Below are 20,612 nucleotides of genomic sequence, written 5' to 3'. Positions count from 1 at the left end.
TGTGTGTGTGTGTGTGTGTGTGTGTGAGAGAGAGAGAGAGAGAGAGAGAGAGAGAGAGAGAGAGAGAGAGAGAACCTGAGAGCCACCTCCCGCCCCGCCCCCGCCAAACCCCGGGGGTCGCGGACCCTCGCGCCACCGACCGATTCGTGTAGTGTCGCAGTGGCTAGGTCCGTGGGGGGTCGGCCGGGATAAGGCGACGGGGGGGGGGGGATACGCTTATGGGGAGGCCGAGCGCCCGTGAGACAAAGAGCGGTAGGAAAGGAGGGAAGAGGAGGGCGGGCGGGGCGGAAGCAGCAAGGACCGAGGGGAGGAGGCGGCGGGTGCCCGCGGCCGGGCCGGGGATCCCAATTGCCGCTACTTCTCGGACCGCGGGAGTCTCAGCGCTAGGGAGTCTGCGCGCGAATGGCAGGGAAGCGACCAGGGAGGCGGTCCCGCCTCAGGACGCACGGGGCTTTCCGTCTCCTCTGCAGGGTCTGTGAGGGCTTCTGATTCTCTTTTATTCAACAAGCATCTGCCGGGCGAGCGGCCAGCCTGGGGCGCTGAAGCAGAAGGGGACCGCGGTTGAACAGAACAGACGTGGTCCGGTGTAGTCTTGATTCAGCCAAATGGGACTTCCCAAGCCTGAGAACTGTGGGCCCAGGAGCGGGAAAGACTTTTAAGTTCTGGAGGGGGCGTGCACCCGAGGCACTGGAGAAGGGCACAGGGAAGATTCCTAGAGAAGTGTGCCTACTCCTGCTGGCCAAGCTATGGGAGACTTACTCCTGGGCATTGCAGGGTGGATGGACCAGCAGAGAAAATTGAGGTGGGAGGGTTGACACTTCATTCTATTACTTCCTGCCCCGCCCCCCAAAAGGTTAACCGAGGAGGGAGGAGTTCCAACATAGATTTTAGAAAGACTCGTTGGGCACCCCAGTGGAGAACTGCAGAGGGCAGCCGGAAGTCTGGGCGCTGGCCTCAAGGGATTGTTGAACGATGACAGCAGTGGGCATGAAGATTAAAGATCAGGCTGAGAGCTATTCTGGCTATAGAATTGAAGACACAGACAGGATTTGGAGCCAGCTAGACAAAGAACTGAGAGAGAAGGAGGAGTCTAGGTTGGCTGTGGGTCTTGGCTGGGGGCCTGGCAATTCTGATGCTAGGGGTGGGACGTGGAGTGGATGAGCTCCCTTGGACTTGGTGAGCCAGAGATGGTGGTAGGTCAGAGGTGGTGGGTGTGATCATCAGCTAGCTACCGAGCAGCAAGGCTCGGGGTGTGTCAGGTACTTCTCAGATTCTTTAACATCACCCTCCCAATAAACCTCTAAGTTAGGGGTTTCTCTTGTCCTCTAAGGTACACAGACCACACACTCACAAAAAGGAAATGACTTGTTTAGAAGTAGGTGGTAACCTTGGAGAGAGCCCAGGACTTAGCGTAGTAGAGTCTGGAGAGATAGAGTACTCCTGATGGCTTGTGGGAATGGGACACTGCCAAGGGCCCGTGGGCAGCAGCACGTTGAGCCAGGGGTTCCTGATAACTGTGAGTAGGAACAGCATCAGTGGGTCTCAGAGCATCCCAGAGCTCTGGATAGATGTAGAACCTGCAGAAAGTCTGGCTAGGCTGTAGGTTCACACGGAGGAGATGATGTCTCTGGTGACCGACCACCTGTGCAGACAGACACTCTCTAGGGCAGTGGTCCTCAATCTTCCTGATGCTGCAACCATAAACCATATTTTTGTTGCTACTTCATAACTATAATTTTGCTAGTTGTGAATCATAATGTAAATGTTTTCAGATGGTCTTAGATGATCCCTGGGAAGGGGGTCTCGGCCCACAGGTTAAGAACTGTGGCTCTAGGGCCATTATAGGGTGTGTGTGTGTGTGTGTGTGTGTGTGTGTGTGTGTCTTCCAATGCTTGAATGGAATGTTTCTCCTAGTCAGGCCTAAGGTGCTGAGATATGGGGCGAACCCTACCTGATCTCCTCCTCTGCAGCACATGCCTGGGTTAAGGCAAATCTAACCTCAGTAGATGATGGTAATGGAGTATTTACTTTGGTTGATGGAATTAATATGACCACAATCTACCCACACCATTTGACAGACCCCCAAATGGACATATTTCATGAGTAAGTCACAGCTCAGGCCTGAGAAACTCCCAGAAAAGACACACACAAGATGGCCAGCCATACAACATACTCAATATTTAAACACGAGGTACCATTTAACCATTTCTTGGAACATCTAGGAAAGGTCCCCTCCATGAGGTAGGCATGGGCCCTACAGACCCCTCATTTGTTTCCCCATCCAGGAGGCGCCAGCCACTTCGTTTCTTGGCAAGGATTCCTGAGCAGGGACTTCTCACCTAGGCATGGTGACCCGAGTCTTCATGTTTGGGGAAGCTGCTTTCATGGGATTCAGCCACCCCTGGATCTACCCGTATCCCCCAGCCTCCCAACGTTCCAAGGATGATCTGATGAGAGGAAACGCACTGAGAGGCCACCACCATTGCTAGTTTTCTGATGACCCAAAAGTAGGTGTCAGAGCTGGACAGGCCCTGCATGGCCCCCGAGGTGAACCCGTTTTGAGGGTAGATTAACAGGAAGCTATTATTTGGCCTGACAGGAACAAGTTCTGCAATGGAACTAGCTGCTAGGGAGTGGCTCCCCCAGGGGCTTAGTGGCATTTATATATAGAGAACTCACTCATATCTGATATTGTCAGGGGCTAACCAAAGTGACCAAAGAGCCTGGAGACAGGAACTTTTGCTTCTTATCACAGAAGGAAAGATGAGAATCACCCCCCCAACCCCACCCCAAGCTACTGAACGTATTTGCCTCCCAAGGATCTGTACAAGAAAAGGCTGTGTTGTGTACTGCAGAAGTCTCATTACAATTCACTTCTGCGACTCAGCAAAATGCATCCCTGGAACTGAGAGCTAGCTAAGGGGGCAGCTAGGACTATATGAGGCCTCTCAAGCCAGCTCAGGAGGGCCAAAGAACATTCTCTTCGACCGTGAGGACAATGCTCTGACAACTTATCTCCTAGGGAATCTTTGGTCCTCCTGGTACTTTGCGACCTCTGGGGTCTTGCAGATTGCTCGGTTTTCAGGGGAGGGGAGTTGCTTTCTCTGTGTGCAGCCCATCCCTGGCTACTCTAAAGACCTCGTGAAAAACAGACCTAAAGACATCGTCTAGAGAGCTCAAGAAAACTAGGGAGTGGTGGCAAGTGAGTTTGCTGGGGTCGGGGAACTGAACCAGCATTAAGATCCTCTCTAGATCATGTGCAAAATTAGGAAAAGGAGAGGACTTTCTGGCATCGCTTCCCCTCCCCACTCCAGCGCATCAAGAAACCAGTCGGCGAGGCTCTGGGGGCTGCTTTTATGGGGACGACCTGACAGAGGGCATGGTCCGTACAAAACCAGGAACAATACATACATATATATATATTATATACAGAGACGGGGTCCTCCAAGGGCGGGGCAGGAGCGCTGCCGGTCAAAACCGGAAGTACATCGAGGGCCCGCCCACCCGGCTCCACCCCCTCCATCTGCCTGGGTGAAGTGCAGGGGCCGGGCACAGTGACAGCCAGGTCTTTCCGGGGAGTCGGGGCACGTCTAAGGGGCGGAAGAGACGGGCAAGAAATACTGATTGATGGCATGGTCTATTTACAGGGGACTCGGAGAAACCGAAAAGGATAGAACTGGGTCGTTTTCAAAAGAAGAAGGAAAAAAAAGGAACAGAAATTTAGGCTTAGGGCAGGGGTGATAATGTGGAAGTGGCAAGAGATGGATTCTGAAAGGGGAGGGTACCTGAGGGGGTCTCACCTCCCTTGGTCCAAGCCCCAATTTGGGGTTAAAGTGGGGACACTGAGTCAATTTCACTTAGAAAGCAGGCTGACAGCAAGCAGCCCTGGTCTCCAAAAAGATTAGTAAAATTTTGCCCTCCAGTGAAAACGTTGGAAAACAGTGGGGGAGGGGAAGAGGGGAGGCAGAGTCTCCTCGATGGTAGTACAAGGCCTCCAGGTGTGGCCCTAGCTCCCCAGGGAGAGCTCTGCAGGCACACCACCTAAACTGACCTCCCTCCCTCCTGGCATTCCTGGGCTAGACCAAGGAAACCAGAAGCCCAGAGTGGCCTCAGAGCAGTTCCAGGAGGACGCCTATGGCTGTTTGGCACCTGGGAGAGGGGAGGCACAAGGAGAAGTTGAGGGCTGTTGCCCTTCCTAGGAAAGCGGTGCTGGATCCCAGGTGTGCTGGACTGACCCTTCCCCCTACGCCCACTCACCTCCCCCTGAAGGATACAAATCAGTGCAGGGCCAGGCCCAGCCTCCGGCTCAAGGGTGGGCTCTATCCCTCCTGGGACCGGGAGCAGGGGTGGGAGATGTTGAGGCAACCCCTCCAAGCAGGAGGCCAGAATGCGACAGACAGCACAATGATGGGGGAAGAGGAAAGGGCCAAGAACGGAGAATCTCAAGTCAAGAGGCCCAGGGGCCATACGGACCCTGTGGGCAGGGAGCAGCCTCCAAGTGGTGAGATGCTGGGAGAGCCCCAGCTCCACTCCGGTCCAGAGACACAGGCTGGAGGTTATAAAGTCTGGCAGTTTGGTCTGCAGGTCCTCGTGTCCATCCACCACCCAGGCCAGCTCTTAGCTTCTCTCGGCCTCTGCGCCTCAGCCCCACTGGGCAAGGAGACCACTCTTCCAGCCAGCATTGTCTGCCCTGGCCACTCTAAAGGGGCCTGTAATATGGGCCCTCTGGTCCCTGAAGCTGGGGGAGGTGGGGTGGAGGAGTAGGGGGAGTCGGGGCACCTGTCCCCAGGCTGGTAGGGGTGGGGTGGGGATTGAGGACAGGGGGTGAGGATAATGGGAGGGGATTATTATTGTCCAGTCAAGGAGTTCTTCCTGTTAAGTAGAATTGGAGTTCCGCAGTGTCTGCAGGTTTCCTTCCAGTTCTGAGATCTAGAGGACAAAGAGAGGAGGCATCAGGCCTGGCCACTCAGCACGGGTCCTGTAACTTTACCCCCACCCTAAGCTACGACCCTGAGCTCCCAGCCAGCACCACAATCCTTCCCAAACACCATGGACTAAGTGAGTACTGGATTCCAGCTTCCATGCCCCTCACTCTGTAGGCTGCCCAGGGCGCTACCTTGTCCAGAAGTTTGTCCATTTCCTCCTTCCTGGCTAGCTCCGACTCTTCCAGTACCCGACGCTGGGCTGTCTCTTTTTTCAGGAACTCGATCTCCCTGGAGACAGGCAAGGAACAGATGGTGGGTTCGGGTGAATGGTGTGGCTTTGGTCCAGAGAGAAGCAGGCTTTCCCAAGGCCCATAGGGCCTGAGTCTGGTACCCCATCGTGGTGCCCTCTAACTCTGTGTCTACTGTCTCCCTCCTCAGTGGGAGGAAGGCTGGGGTGGGGTCTACCACTAAAGGCCCCTCCACCTGCCTGGGCCCAGACCCAATGCTCTTGACACATACTTTTGCTGGTAGTCCTTAATGAGACGCTTGGCCTTGCTGTACTTGCGCTCCAGGGCCTGATACTGGGCCTGGGTCTCCCGCAGGTGCTCGTCCACAGCCTGGCACAGGCTCTGGGCCTCACCCCAGTAGCCCTCTAGCTTCTCCATCCGCTCCTTATTCTCCTCCACACTCTGCTCCAGCTGGGCCTTCTCTACCCGCCAGCGCCCTTTCTCCTGCTCCAGACTCTGCAACTGTGAGGAAAAAGCAGCCCTGGGTTGGAGGAGACCAGGGTGAGCCCTGGGGGGAGCCAACAGCCTCTAAGGATTCCTGCACTCATGGAGCCGACTGGCCCCCAGCTACTAATTCTCTGAGGCTGACCTAGAGTTCTGCTAGGGGCGGGTAGCAGGCACCCATGAGTCACCACCAATTAGCAACTTCTGCCTTATCCTGAAGATGGGAGTGACATGCCTCAGGGCTAGGGAGATGGTAGCTACGAAAGACAGTCACCACCAGACCAGCTCTGCGGCCCTCTGCAGCCCTGGTTTGTTGACCAGTCCCTATCTTTGGAGATTCCTGAATAATCCAGCCCCTTTCCAGCTCCCAGGGGACTGGATTCCCGACAGCTCGGTCTGCATTCTGCTCTCTGTAGCTTCAAGCAGCAGCACCTCCCACAGCAGTTCTATGCACAGAGCCTCAAATCCTGAGCTCCTGCAGGATCCTGTACCTAATCTAGACCCACCTCGCAGTCTTTCAGAGGTACCATGCCCCAAACAGCACTGTCTCCCCCGCCCTCACCCAGCCTGAGCCTGCTCTTATCACTTCCCTGCCTGGTGGAAGGTGCTGCTGTCCCACAGCAGTCCAAACGGGTCCTGGCTGTCCTTCTGCCTTGCTTGCTGCAAACACCTCATGCTTTCTAAGCCTAGATGCCTCAGGCCTTCCTGCAGACCCTCACACTTGCCACAGGGCCTTTTCAGGTAGTTCCTTCTGCTAGGAATGCCCCATCTACCCTTCCTTGTAAGCCTGTTGTGTACCAATTTCCCAGAGAAGCCTGTTGGGACTTCAGTAGGGCAGCATTCCCTGCCCTGCAATGGGACAGGGTTCTTCCTGATCTAGAGGCTGAGGTAGAAACATAACAGTATGCAGACTCATAAGACACGCAAGGACAAGGGTCAATTCTGCCTTTGCTCTTAACTGTGCCTGAAGTGGCGTTAACTGTCTGGAAGTTATCTTGGATGTCTGTCAGTTAAATGCCTCTTTGCTTTCTGAGCCTGAAACCACCTGTGACCCCTGAAACCACCTGTGACCCACCGTCTGCTTCATGTCCTGAGAACATCCCCTCCAAAAAAAAAAAAATGCAGCCTGACCCTTCCTTCTCATCCCTGGCCCGTATTCTGACTCGCCCTGACAGCCTCTGACAAAGCCTCTAACCAGTTTGTCCATATTCAAGTCTTTCTTACCCCCAAGCCCCCTTCCCACACCCACCCCCATTTCCTAGATGGTGAACTTTGAAAACAATTCTAGGGTCCACAGCTCCATGCCTGCAGAACCAAGGCTACAGTTCTTGAAGGGTGAGGTCTACACAATGTCGTTTTTCTAGCTTTCCCACCATCTAGCTGCCTCTTCACCTCTCTCAGCAGGAACAGCTTCCATACCCTACCAGGCCTCCTTCCAAAGTCAGCCTGCAAGCTCCCAGACACCCCTGCACTGCCCCGGACGCTCGTCCCCTGCCCTCCTCCATCTATGTGGGAGAGGACACACATATTCCTGTTGTGCTGCATCTCCATGGCCCCTGGAGATAGGTTTATCCTACTATCCCGGAAACCCCGTGGGAGTTGGGACTCCTTCAATATATAGAAATCTGTGTGTCTCCAATGCCTGGGAGCGTGTGGGTACCCAATGTGCTTGTAAGCATCTGGTAGGCATGTACAGTAGCCATGTGTGGTTACCAGCTGGTGCTGTTAGTACGAGCATGTGTGCTGCTGGCCCAGGTAAAACTGTGCACGTCCTCTGACACTCTTCCTAGGCTGGGTGGCCTGAATGGCGGTCGTGTCTGTGCACTTCTGGGACCTCAAGGACAGAATGGGTCTATCTACTCAGGCCACAATGCCCCTGACAGAATCGATCACGGGTGTCTGGAGATCATTATCGGTGCAGACGGAGTGTGTAGGTGTCTAACTGAATGGGTCTGTGGATTCAGGCTGGCGTGTGTCACTATATGCACCACTGTGTCAAAAAGCCTCTATCTTATCTCAGGGCCCGTGCGGAGTGGATGGGTGCTGAGCAGGACACACAGACACCAGGAGTAAGACTTGGTTCATCACCGTGGACTTGCTGATACTGACTCTCGACTGAGCACCAACCCTAAAGCAGCCTTCCTGGCTCTGCCGCAGGATTTCCATGTATCATCCCAGTGGCTTCTCATCTACCCAGCTCTATGCTCTTATACCACACCTTACATATGAGAGGGAAGACACCCAAGTGAATGAATAGGGGAACAGATGGGCCAGAGCTCTTGGGCCCTTAATCCTGATATCCCTGGTCTCACAGTAGCCCATGGTGAACCATCGTAGGTTAGGAGGCTGCCTGTGTGAAGGCAGAGCTCCCTCCTCCTGCGCTCAGCCCTGGTCTTCAGCAGGCACTCATGAGCACACAGGCACGCGCACCCTCACCTTCCGTTTCAGCTGCTGGATTTCCGCTTCAGTGACAGCATGCTTGATCTGGAGCTGCGGACAGAGGGTGACACTCAGCTCCTAGGGCCAGCTACCCACCTGCCTTCCCCCACTGCCCCAGGGCCCCCCTTTTCCAACCTCCTTGAACTTGTGCACCAGCTTTTCAGGCTCCATCTCCACGGGGGACAGCGCATCCTCGTTCTCTGCTAGTTCAAACACCTCGATGGCCATTTCACCCCCTGGGAACGTCGGGCTCAGTTCTTCATCTTCGTCGGTGGCATACTCTCCTGTCTGTGGAGGGATACAGGCAATGTGGATCCATCTACTCCACTTCCCTCAGCAACCCTGCAGCCAGACTGGACACCAGCAGCAGTATGCTCATGTTGGACTGGGGGGTCTCCACGGCTAGAATAGGGACACTGCCAGCCTGCAGAACCCCCTGTACTGTTTCCTCCATAACTCGACTTCCTTGAGGACCCATTGCTCTCCTAATCAGGCTCCCTAGATTAGGGGCTCCCCCCCAGAGAAAAGACTCAGAGAGGACTGTGTTTTCCTTCTAATTATAGGGAGGCAGAAGAGTGGGACTCTTCTGTTTGACCCGGGGTTCTCTGAGGGGAGGGTCTGCTTCTCTCTCAGACTATAAGTTCCCCTGGGACTGGGGGGGGGGGGCGGTGTTGTTGTTTTTTTTTTTGCTTTTTATTTTTACCAAGCCTGGAAAAAGTAGTTGAGGCAAATGAATGCGCTGCTTCATCTAACCACCAGAGGGCAGTCACGGCCCTACCTCCTCATCATCCTCTCCATACTGGGCGTATCTCTGCTCCATCATCTCCCGCTGCCATCGCTCCTGCTCCAAGGTCTGCTGAATTAGCTGGGCCACTTCACTCTGCTCTCCAGGCCGCTCCCGGCCAATCATGAACCTGCAGGGGCACCAGAGTCATCTGTCATTCTGGCGTCACCCCAGCCCGGCTACAGCTGGGAATGCCACTGCCTTCCTTGTGTGGGGCCCTCCCTCCAAACCTAGGCCCTCCCAGGGGAGGTGAACTGAGAGCCTGAGTCCAGAAGCTGTAGAATTAATAATGAATAGGGGAGCTGGGGCTCTCACATGGCTGCCTACCAGGAGAAGCAGGAAGACCTGCTCGCCTTCCTGGCCAGCTGTGGGAAGGGGATGTCAACCATGCTTCGGGGCTACAGGGAACATGGGCTCAGGGGCTCTCGGCATAGGAGCTGTTCCCACCAAAGAGGAAACAACAACCACAAAGCCAAGCCAAGCCAACAGCACAGGAGTGGGCAAAATGGCCCATCCTCGGGGATGGGGAATAGCCCATAGAGGTGTGACTTGGGTGAGCTCCAAGCCTCGGGTCAGGAAGGGGCAGGATGATGGCAACTGCAGATTAGCACGGGGAGGAAACAGTGGGACTTCCAGGCATCAGCTCTTCCCCCCTCCCCCGGCCACCCACATCCTGTTTCTCTCTAACACCCGTTCCTGGGGGCAGAGCCCTTCTAGAAGTGGGGCAGGCAGCGGCCCCCAGGTGCCCTGCCAGAGTGCACAGGTGACCTGCCAGAGTGCACACTGACTTAGTGGAGCAGTCTTACCAATGGGACCTGGGGTGGACCTGGGATGAAGCTCTAGGTGGGAGAAGCTAGTTTGGTTTTCCATAGGTGAGCCAGAGGCAGAAGAAGAGGAGAATAAACCAAGAGGAGAACATGGAGGAACAAGAAGTCTGGAAGCCTGAGTCTCAGTGGTAAACAGGGATCTAGGGATGGGAAGGCAGGCCTGGTAGGGGGCTGCAGGCACAATTCCCCGGGCAGGGACCTGGTGCGGAGAGGACCAGCTTTCTGACTGTTCCCTTGACTCTCACCGCACTCGGCCTTTGGTGTTCCTAAGTACAGAGGCTGCAAAGCTCTGGGTCACTCCCACCAGGCTCGTCCCATCCACCTCCACCAGCAGATCGTTCACTTGGATCCTAGGGAAAGTGAGGTTTGTTAAGGGGTCATGAGAGGGACAGGAGCTGGGTTAAAGATGGACTCTTCCCACTGGAAACTTCAAGGCTCAGTCCCGACAAGGTTCCCAGAAAAGGTACGAGAGAACCGAGAGAGAGCCAGGCAACACAGATGCAGTTATCTAGGACTACGAAAGGTGGCCAGCATACTTCCTGGAACAACCATACCTTGTCTCCAGTCATACTCAATGGGGTGATGTGACCTGCTCAGAGCTCATTTTTACATGACATATGCCACTACCCCAATGTCTACCCAAATGCCTTGAACCCAAGCGTTCTCCCCTCCTGCTCACACACTAATTCACATCTGCAAAGTTGCACACTCCGGCACAATCTAGCTGTGGGGGTGTCCTGGCCCCTCCCTACCCAGGAGCAGAAGATGGGGGAAGACTTGGATATCTTCTTCCACCTCCTGGGAGGTTTCGAGCCTTTCGGGGCTTCAGGTGGAAATAGAGAGAATGCCTGAGGCGAGCAGTTTTCCCCCTTATAGGCCACCTTCGCCCAGGATGCTGACATACCTGTTTTGCTAGCACACAGGTGGCAATGGCCAAATTCTGGAAAGGGAGGGAAGTGCCCGAAGGACACCATTCTTTCTGTCCCTGCTGCTTTCCTGCCACCTATGCCACAGCAGGCAAAAGCCCTCTGACGTGGGCCCCCATGCCTCTAATATGACCCTGCAGTAACCCAGCCCTCACCACTCACGCCTGGCACGTGGAGGGGGTGTGGGTGTCAACCATTCACAGCTTTCCTGAGGGAAAGCCTAGTCGTCCCCACTTCCTCCCCCTGCAACACACACAATAGAAAACCTGGCACAGAGGAGCCCGGGTGCCAGAGCTCTAGTGCCCTTCGAGAACCTTCTGACTTATGGAACCCCAGGCCTCTGGCCACAGATATTCCACACAGGCACACACACCTATGCACACACAATGAGCAGCCTTGGCTACAGAACATGGCCACAACTAGCCCAATCCTATCCATCCCTGCATCCCTGGCTATCTACATTCCTGCCCCATTGGCTTCCACCTGGAAGCCCCTTCACTCAGACTGGGGGCACACAGCTCAGCTGGCAGAGTCATGCTGCATGCATGATGCCCTGTGCTCACAGGGAACCTTTTATCTCTATTTATTTTCATTTTGTTTTTCAAGACAGGATCTCACTATGTACTCCTGGCTATCTGGGAACTCATTATGTGTTGACCAGGCGGCCTCAAAACACATAGATCCACCTGCCTCTGCCTCCCGAATGCTGGGATAAAAGGCTTAAGCCACTCCACCTGATTACAAGGAACCTTTTATATATACTCACTTGGCCTTGCTAGCTCCTGCTTGGCCTGCAGATCTTTCAATATCACTTCCTCCAAGAAGCCCACCTGTCAGAGTAGCCAGGCCCTCATACTTTATTGTTTGTTTGTTTTGTGTTTTGAACAGGGTTTCTCTGTGTATAGCTATGGCTGTCCTGGAACTCTCTTTGTAGACCAGGTTGGCCTTGAACTCACAGAAATGCACCTGCCTCTGCTTCGCAAGTGTCAGTACTAAAGGCATGTGCCACCACTCCTGGCTAGGCCCTCCTACTTTGGGCTTTCATATATTCCTCTCCACTCGTCCAGTCTGTTTGTTCTGTTTGTTATCTGTCTACTTTACTACACTGCTTGCTTTCCGAGGGTAAGGCCCTCTACATTGACTGCCAGGCCCTGGCACCAGCCCAGTGGAGCGAGGCCCTCAGTATTTGTTAAAGGAAAGAAATGCGAAGCCTTATTCCAGACACGCAGCCTGTGTTCTTCCTGCGAGGGCCAACACACCCCCTAAGCCAGTACACACCGTACTAGGTACAGCCGAGCTTCGCACCCCTCCCCCACAGAATGTGTGGGGCCCTGGGGAGGGCTTCCATCTGTTTGCGGCTGTCACCCCAAAGCCTGGCACAGCACCTGCACAGCGGTGCTCCGGTGCTCCGAGAACATCCGAAGACACAACACACACAGGCCTCCCAGGGGCTACCGCCCCCCACCCCAGATGATGACTGCCAAGAGAGACCTGGGGAGGGGAGGGGAGGGAGGGTGGTACCTGCCATCCCGGTGGGCTGCACCACCCTCAGTCACAGTCTTGACGAAGATGCCCAGCTTCTCCAGGCCCATGTCGGCTCCGGCGCCCATGCCAATGATGCTGATGCCCAAGCCCTCAGAGTCTGTGAGGCAGAAGGGGGGAGGGGGAGCCATGACTGGCAGGGATCTTCTACCCAAGTTTACGAGTCACCCCATGATGGGAAAGAATTATGGTTCCTCCCACCTCCCTTTTGCCAGGCTAACTCATATGGGTTACTTCCTGCCCTTTGCCCTATCCAACGAGCTGACAGGCAGCAGCTTGTTGGGTGTGTGAGGGGTGGCTGGGGTGTGGTAGGCTATTGTGCATACAGATAAGGGTGTGTGGCTGGGATGGGGACTGAGCCAGATCTTAGCCCTGAGCCTTTGATCTCCTATTATTCTCTGCTGAGCCCAGAGCGCCACTGACCAAACGTGGATACCCACTGCCTAGCTACACCTGCCCTGCCTGACCTATGGACCTCTGGCATCCAAACATATGACCTTCCTCACCAATGCTCCCTGAGGATGGGCACCTTTACCCAACGAGATGCCAGGCCTGGGAAGCATCCAGATTCCCCTCTCCCAGTTCCGGGCTCTGCTAGGTCAAGTGGCCACCAAGCACTGCTGATTGATCCTGCCCCGTGCATCCACTTCCACTAAGCGACTGCTGACCCCGCCATGGGAGGCCATCATCCACTATGACTCCTCTCTGTACCCATGCCTCAGTGATCTTTCTCTTTTTTTCCCTTCCTTTTTTTCTTTTTCTTTCTCTCCCCACCCCCAAGACAAGGTTTCTCTGTGTAGCCCTGATTGTCATGAAACTTGCTCTGTAGACAAGTTTGACCTAGACCTCAAGAGATATGCCTGCCTCTGCCTCCCAAAGGCGTGTGTACCACCACTGCCAGGATGCTGAATTTCTAGAAGAGCTTTCCCCGTCCCTACAATAGCTCCCAATCCCTCTCAGAAATGACCATGCTCTCACCATGGTCCATACCACCCTGGCCACACATTCATCCTGTGCCAAGGGTACCTCTGTGTTCAACCCCACTTTCCAAACGGTTCCTCTTTAAAGCTCAGCTCTGAAGGGCTCACTGTAGAGCATACTCCCTTGGTGAGGCTCTATCAAACACGGCCTCTCTTTCCTCCCAGCACTGAAGTTAGAAGTTCGAGGAGTCATCTCCCTGGGAGCCTGCTTTTACCTGTCTCTGTGCCTCCAACAGAGCCCAGGATCACCTACACAGTACTTAGGAGATGTGTCCACCATGTACCATCCCTTGGCAATACACTGCAGACACTGGTGGCTATTGATGAGGACAAGGGATGCCAAGAAAGGCAGATAGGTGCTGGAGTCAAGAAGCCTAGCATGTGGGTACCCACAGGGGTGGTGGGGCCGAAGCTAGCATCACAGGAGTCCCCAGTGTGTGCCTTAGATTGGCCTGGTCTCTCACCCTTCTCCAGCTCCACAGGAAACAGCTCCAACCTCTCCACTCGCTTCTCTAGCTCATATTCCGCAGAGGCTGCCATGGGATCCACATCCTCATTGCGTCGGTCATAGTCCTCGTTGGAGTAGGTGCTGAATACCTGGGGAGGAGCAGTTCTCAGAAGCCCGTAGGAGGGCAAGAGCACATTGGCAGGAGAAGGCCCTTGGGCCAGCTGAGTCGCCTGAAGCCCCGTGTCCGTCCGTCCGTCCACCCAGAGGCCCTTCCCTTCCATTGATCTCACAAGGAATCCAGCTCCCAGCAAAAGGGCTTCCTAGTTCTAGAGCCCCAGGAGCAAGAGAGCAAGAAATCCATTCCACATGGTATAGTCTGGGGGGGAGGGGCATATGGACGTTCCCAGGGAGGCTGCAAGGTCTGGGAATCTCCAATACCAGGGCAGGGAGAAAGGAAGAGACAAGACCTAAGAGCTAGACAGCTGAGGGTGGACACAGACACAGAGGAGGAACGGGCTGAGCAGAAGACAGGAAGAGGAGGAGGGGAGGAAGAATGGAGAAGACACTGGAGGATGCCAGATGGGGAAGGGAGGGGAGACAGAGGAAAGAAGGGAAGGAGGAAAGAGGCAAAGGCACCAGGACTCTTCCCTTCCCAGATGCTGAAGTGGATGCAACAGAGGGGTGGGGAGGAGGCAGAGGCTCCTACTTCCATGGAGAAGGGAAGGCCGTGAAATTCCAGGTAGGCCCCAGAGAGCAAGAGTCGAGGAGAAAGTGGAGGCCCTATGGCCCTCCCACAAGCCAGAACTGTGTCCCTGAAGAACAATAACCCTGTCCACAGGTACCAGAAGAGCCAGGCATAGGCCCCAAGACTGGGGCTCTAAAGGGACCACAGATCATGTGAGGTGGGAGTCTGTCTGCCCCTGCACGGCAGTCCCTGTGCCCCTCTGCTGTCTCTCGCCTTCTAGGTGTCTAACTCAGACCTTTTCATAGGATCAGCGGAAAGGAGACGGGCTTTGTAGGTACCTGGTGCTCATGAGGAGGAACCATGGTGGTTTTTGTTTTTTGTTTTTGTTTCTTTGTGGCTTTACTGGTAGCTAAGTTGGCATCACTTAAAGTCAAGTTGGGGCAGGAGTGGTAGAGGCAGCTCTTATCAGCTGTATGGACCAGAAGGGTTAGAGAAAGACACTGTCTCCAGCAAGACCTGTGCCAGGGCCTCCTCTGCTCTAGAAGCATGCTCATGGGCACCCTGTAGGCAGGGTTACCCCTTTGTTGGGGCTTACTGAATGCCATTCAAATCTCCAGTCTCATCACAGAGGCACACTGTCATGGTGGGAGGCAGAGAGGACACTTCTAGGACCAGCCAGCAGCACACCTGGGGTTTACGGGCTCACCTAGCTAATGCCCTCGACTCTACTGTATCAGACACTTTCATGCTCATCCAGCTACTGTGCACGGGTCAGCGGATTGCTCCCCAACATCTGGCCAGCGGTCCCAGCCTTGAAGCAACAGACTCTATTCCACATATAATCCATTACCCAAGGTCACAGGGGTTGCTCATCCAGTAGCCGGGCAGCACCAGATTCTAGATGGGCTGTTGGTAGGCGGGTCACTAGTGACTTAGTTCCCTACTGCAAAGGTGTTCCAAGCTTTAGGACAAAGAATGGCCTTAACCTGGGTCAGCAAACTGGCCTTGTCCCATCTCTTCACCTGAGGCCTCTGGCCTTTCCCCTGTGCCCAGAGACAGTGTCGCCCCCAACCTCTTCCCACTCACCCAACCCATCTCCACATCCCATCACACACTCCACGCTGACTCCCAAAACACTCTGGGGACCTGATCTGGGCCTTGGCGTCTGTCCACAACCTGATCACCTTTTGCATCCCGGCCCCTGTGGGAATCCCAGGCAGGCCTCAGGCTCAGAGGCCAGGGACCACCAGACACCACTACTCCTATCAGAAGGCCCTGGGTTCAGCTATCTCCTTGGCTGACAGTTTGGAATCATATCCTCCACCCTGAACAGATACCCCGACCTCCATAACGGTGACAACTGGGTCAGGGAGGGGCAGAGAACCCTGGCTTCAGAATTAGTGTGGAGGTGGCAGAGGAGAAAAAGCCTGGGGCCCTGGCCAGGCTGAGGAGGCTAAAAGCCCCAGTAAGGCCAAAAGTCAGACGCGTGGGGCGTCTGCACGGCTCTGGCTTTTCACGCTAGTGGCCAGCTTGCTCCAGAGTCACCAGGGAGTCCGGAGCACTGCTCCAAATCATGTGCTATTTTTTACCAAAAAAATCAGGGTAAGGCGTCAGATATAGACAGAGGCCCAGACCACATTCTCTCTCCATGAGGGCATGGGGCTGCTCACAAACCCCATGGGGATGGGACAACTGCCTCTGACACCCTCCCACCAGCCTCCGCTCCTTCCTGGATCCCATTGCCTTCAAGGGGAACAGGGCATGGAAGAGCCTTCCAAACCCCTGGGCAGGGAGGGAAGAAAGGCTGGCCACCCTTAACCTCCTGGACCTCTACTGGCCTGGGGGTAAAGGAGGAGGTGGAGAGTGAGAGAAACTTGGGCAGCTTTGGTGTCCAGGAGTAGCTATGGAAACTGCAAACAAACACAATGGGGTTTGGCTTCAGAGGGCAAGGAGGAAGGAGCAGGGTCGAGGCCAAGGAAAGTCCTTGGTGCTGTATGCTCCCCCAGGGGTAGGCCAGGTGCTAGGCTCCCTAGAGCTTGGGTAGGGAAGAAAAGACCATCCAAGCTGGACGTGCCAGCTGGGCTCACAGGGCAGGGGGGAATGGGAGTGGTCTCCTGAGCTTAATTCTCCCCAGGAGACATCTTTTCTCTAACACCACTACTCAGAGGATCTCAAAGCACTGGCTGGCACAGTTCACAAACCAATCACCAATAGTGATGTTAGAGAAAGGGGGAGGGGGCTGAACTCCCCCTCCCCCAAAGCAAGCCCCCAGCCTCTTTTAAAGTCCATAGAGAATATGGAAGGCTATAGGCAAGAAAAGTCTGCCCAGGCACCTTAGGGGAACTTCCAGACTCAGCCCCCTCCTCTTCCTGTAGGGCCTGCTCCTTCAAGGACCATATAAGATGGCCCTTTCCTGGATGCAACCCTGGATATGGGAAGCTGGCCCAGCACAGACTCTAAGGTGTAGGGTTCTTTCCCCCAGCCCCAGTCACATGGCCTTGGTCCAGCTCACCCTAGAAGAACGCTTCCTTCTTTCACTTCTGCAAAGTGGGAGTGGGAGTACGGGCAGGGAAGAGGGTCAGCCTTCCTCTGTATCTTTGTTTGGGGAAGTTCCTAGCTCCGCTCTGTTACCCCAGACAGAACCAAGCCTCACACATCCAGAAGCAGGAAGCGTCCCTAAGCTCCCCACCTTTCTCTTCCTGACAGCGGGGCATGTGTAGGAACAGTATCCCCAGGACATGACCCACACCCCTTCAGGGCAGCCAAGTCCCAGCCTCTGGCAGCTTCTGGAAGAAAGAATGTCTGGGGGAGGAAGAGAGAGCAGGTGTCCCAGAGTAGGCGTGGAGTAGGGAGGGATGCTGGGCGGGGTTAGGAACCTGAGGGCAGGTCGCAGCAGGCCACCTTCACAATCACAGACCTGAAAACCTTCCCCACTCTGACAAACAGCTGGAAGTTCCCCCACGCCTCCCTCATTGTGGGAACTTCTGGGAACCCGGCTGGGTGGCAGGGGCTGACTCAGCCTGCCAAACACGGATGTCTGGGCGGGAGCGACCACACGCACGTGGCAAGGGCAGCTCGGGGGGGGGGGGCCCAAGGGGGGTCACTCACTTGGATCGGTGCGGTGCTGAAATGGATCTTCCGGCTCGGGGCCGGGTCCTCTTCCTCTGAGAGCCCGGGAATCTCCACACACCCTGACTCCGGCTCATAGGGGGGCTCCCCGTCCTCTTCGTCTTCTTCATCGTCCTCCTCCAGGGCACTGCCCCCAGAGTCCTCCCCGAGTCCACTGTAGGCGCTCACATCCACCAAGTCCGCTTCCGAGAAGTCCTCCTTCTTGGATTCATCCACCTCCTCAGGTGCCATGTCCGGCGCCCGGCCATTGTCCAGCCCCCTCTCTAGCGTCGCCACTGACGACGACGCCTCCTCCTCGGGGACCGCTTTGGCCTTGGGTTCCTCGGGTGCAGGGCTGGCTGTGGTGGCCGAGGTGCTGCCATTCTCCAAGGCTGCATGGACCGTCACCTCGGCCTGGATCACTTCCCCGGGAGCCGACTCAGCCTCAGACTCCCCACTTTCTTCAACCTCCACCGGCTTGATCTTGCGCACCTCCCGCGGCTTAGGCGGAGGTCGGGCAGGGGCCACCCGGTGCTGTGGGGGCTGCTGCCCTCCGGGGCCACGCTCCTTCTCGGTCGCGGCATCCCCCGACGGGGCGGGAGGCGGCGGCGGTGGCTGGAACACCCGGGACCGCTTAGTGACCAGCTTCGAGTTGACCTGGGGCGCCCCGGCGGCCCGAGGGGGGCCGGGTGCACGGTGAAGGCCGGTCCTCGAATCGGCTTTCTCGAAGACCGCACTGAGCTGGCTGACCGTCGGCGACACGGCGTCAGCATCCAGCTTGTCCAGCGCCTCGGTGCTGCCGTTAAAGCGCACCACGACGTCCAGCTTCCGGTCCTGCAGGCCGGCGCGCTCCTGCCTCAGCAGCCGCCGCGCCACGGCCTCCTTGTCGCCACCCGAGGCCGCGGGGACGCTTCGTTCGAACAGCTTCCGCGTCTCCTGCAGCCGGGACGGCGGGTGCGGCGGCGGAGCGGGCTGCGCCGAGGGCGCGGGCTTGGAGTCGAAGCGGCTCACGCGCTCCGACACACTGGTGCCCAGCTTGAGCAGGGCACTGTGGTCTACGTTCTCGTTCAGGCTGCTGGCCCGCGGCAGGGACAGGCGCACGCCGCGATCGGACGCCCGTGGGGCCTCGGCCATGCCTGCGCCTCCGCCTGCCTCACCCGGCGGCCCCGCGGTGGTGCCCATCTGCAGGAACATACTTTTGATGCGGTGGACGTTGGAGCCATATTTCTTATGGTGGGCCGCCTTGGGTGCCTCGTCGGGCCCGGGCGCATCGGGAGGCTTTAGTGCCTGGATGCCCGCTTCGTAGGCGCTGCGGTGAGGGGAGGCGCTCCGGAGGGGACCCCCGGGCCCCCGAGGCTCCGTCTTCATCATGGTTGGGGGAGCCGGGTTCGCATCCCCCTGCTCCCCGCTGCCCCCCTCCAGCAGGCGGCTGGCCAAGTCGGGACCACCGCCCCCTCCCCCCAAAGAAAGAAATCCCAAAAGGCCTTCTATAGAGTCCCCCAGAAACCAAGCTGCCAAAAAACAGTTAACCCTGCTTTAAAAAAAAAAAAAAAAATCTCCGAGCGCCCTGTGTGGGTCGCCTCCCCCAGCCAAGCTGCCAAAGACAGCCAGCCCCCTTCGAAAGCTCTAGCGGCCTGGTGCGGTCGCCCCCACCCAAATTGAAGAAGCGGAGGCTGGCTGGAGCTGCTGGGACCGCGCGCCCAGCCCGCGAAGCAGCGGCCACGGCACCGGCTCACATCCTCCGAGGCGGTGTCAGCGGCGCTGGCGGCGCAGGCGCCCCCTACTCCGGCCGGGGGCCTTGGCTCTCGGGGTGCCCGGCATCCCCGCGCCCGTGGCTGCTCCGCTGACCCGGGCCGCTCCGCCGAGCCTCCCTCCCTCCCTCCCTCCCCCCCGCGCCCCGAGCCTCGGTCTTTCTCTAGCTCTGCCCGAACCGCGGCTGCCGGAGACCGAGCGGCTGCCCTTCTCGCCGCCGCCGCTGGGGGACTGGTACCACTGGGTCCTAAAGGGATCGGATTTCCGGGGCCGGAGCCTGTGAGCCCTCCCCTTCCCTTCCACCCTGTCGCCTGGTCTCTCCTACTCATAGTTGGCGGACAGCCTTCCGCAGCTTCTCCGACCTTGGCTATTCTTCTTCAGCCCTCCCATCCCAAACTCGGCGGCTTTTCACAATCCACTTAGGCGTCCCCTCATTTAACCCTGGGGGCGGGGAGCCATCCAACCACAGCAGGATCTGGCCTTCTCCTCCCACAAAGTGAAGGGGTTCTGTGGGGAGGGCCCTTAATCATTTCTTTAAAGGTCCTTAGAGTGTTCAGGGCCACCAGCAACAAAACTTTTGGGTGCTAGTTCAAAGCACATAATGTCTAGCTCCTTCCCAAAGTTGGTGAACGGGAATCTCAGAGGCGGAAACTGGGATTCTTCTTTTTTTTTTTTTTTTCATCTTTCTAGGATGTAAAACTTGGGCCCAGCAATCTTTGTGGTGCTCTGTCCGGAGGAGAAATGAAGAAAGGGGCAGGGTTGGGGGTTACATCATCCATATGGCAGGAGATTACCAAAGATGCTTTTTTGCCTTGGGAAGTCTTAAGATGACGTTCGTTCACCTACCCACTTGGGGAGAGGTATAGAATCCTGGCCTTCATAACCTGCCAGAAAAGATCTCTGAAACAGGAAGGTTTGGAAGGTGTTGGGGGAGGTTGGAAGGAATGATTCTAGAGTCCCAGGGCTAAAGTTTCCCTATTGAGAGTTCTACGTTGGGTCTCAGACTTAGAGGATTCTGGTCACTTGTGTGCAAGTGTGTTTGTGTGTGTGTGTGTGTGTGTGTGTGTCCCCTACAAATTCCATCTTGAAAATTCAGCTCCTTTTTTTTTTTTTTTTTTTTTTGAGACAGGGTTTCTCTGTGTAGCCCTGGCTGTCCTGGAGCTCACTTTGTAGGCCCAGGCTGGCCTCGAACTCAGAAATCCGCCTGCCTCTAAAATTCAGCTTCTTTAGAGCTCCTTCATTCCTCAAATACACAACAAGGGGCCTTGTTATGCCCGTTATCCTTCCCCAATCTAGCAGTGAGGATCCGTCCAATATTCAGTCAGGTCTAGATGTGTGTAGCTCCTTCAGTCGTTGGTAGATTCCCAGGAACTGAACAGGGTGGACACTAGGACCCAGAAAACAACTCAGGCACAAAGCCTCCCCCCTCTCCCCAGCTGCTTCCTGCATCTCAGGCCTTCCTGCG

At 56.1% G+C, this 20,612-nt stretch overlaps 1 protein-coding gene across 1 annotated transcript; it reads right to left on the bottom strand.

The window, feature by feature from the left end:
* Positions 1 to 3,339: 3,339 nt before the first annotated feature.
* Ppp1r9b (protein phosphatase 1 regulatory subunit 9B) lies at positions 3,340 to 19,251 on the bottom strand. The gene is made up of 10 exons (XM_021177108.2): positions 17,396 to 19,251; positions 13,619 to 13,751; positions 12,154 to 12,274; positions 9,952 to 10,056; positions 8,874 to 9,009; positions 8,231 to 8,383; positions 8,093 to 8,146; positions 5,445 to 5,674; positions 5,117 to 5,213; positions 3,340 to 4,929 (listed from the first exon to the last, which is right to left on the bottom strand). Exons 1-10 carry the CDS (start codon positions 18,764 to 18,766, stop codon positions 4,876 to 4,878), a joined length of 2,454 nt encoding a protein of 817 aa, XP_021032767.1. The 5' UTR covers positions 18,767 to 19,251; the 3' UTR covers positions 3,340 to 4,875.
* Positions 19,252 to 20,612: the final 1,361 nt, after the last annotated feature.

This window comes from Mus caroli, chromosome 11 (genome assembly GCF_900094665.2).
Source record: "Mus caroli chromosome 11, CAROLI_EIJ_v1.1, whole genome shotgun sequence".
Taxonomy (NCBI): domain Eukaryota; kingdom Metazoa; phylum Chordata; class Mammalia; order Rodentia; family Muridae; genus Mus; species Mus caroli.
This window is presented reverse-complemented; position numbering and strand designations above follow the sequence as displayed.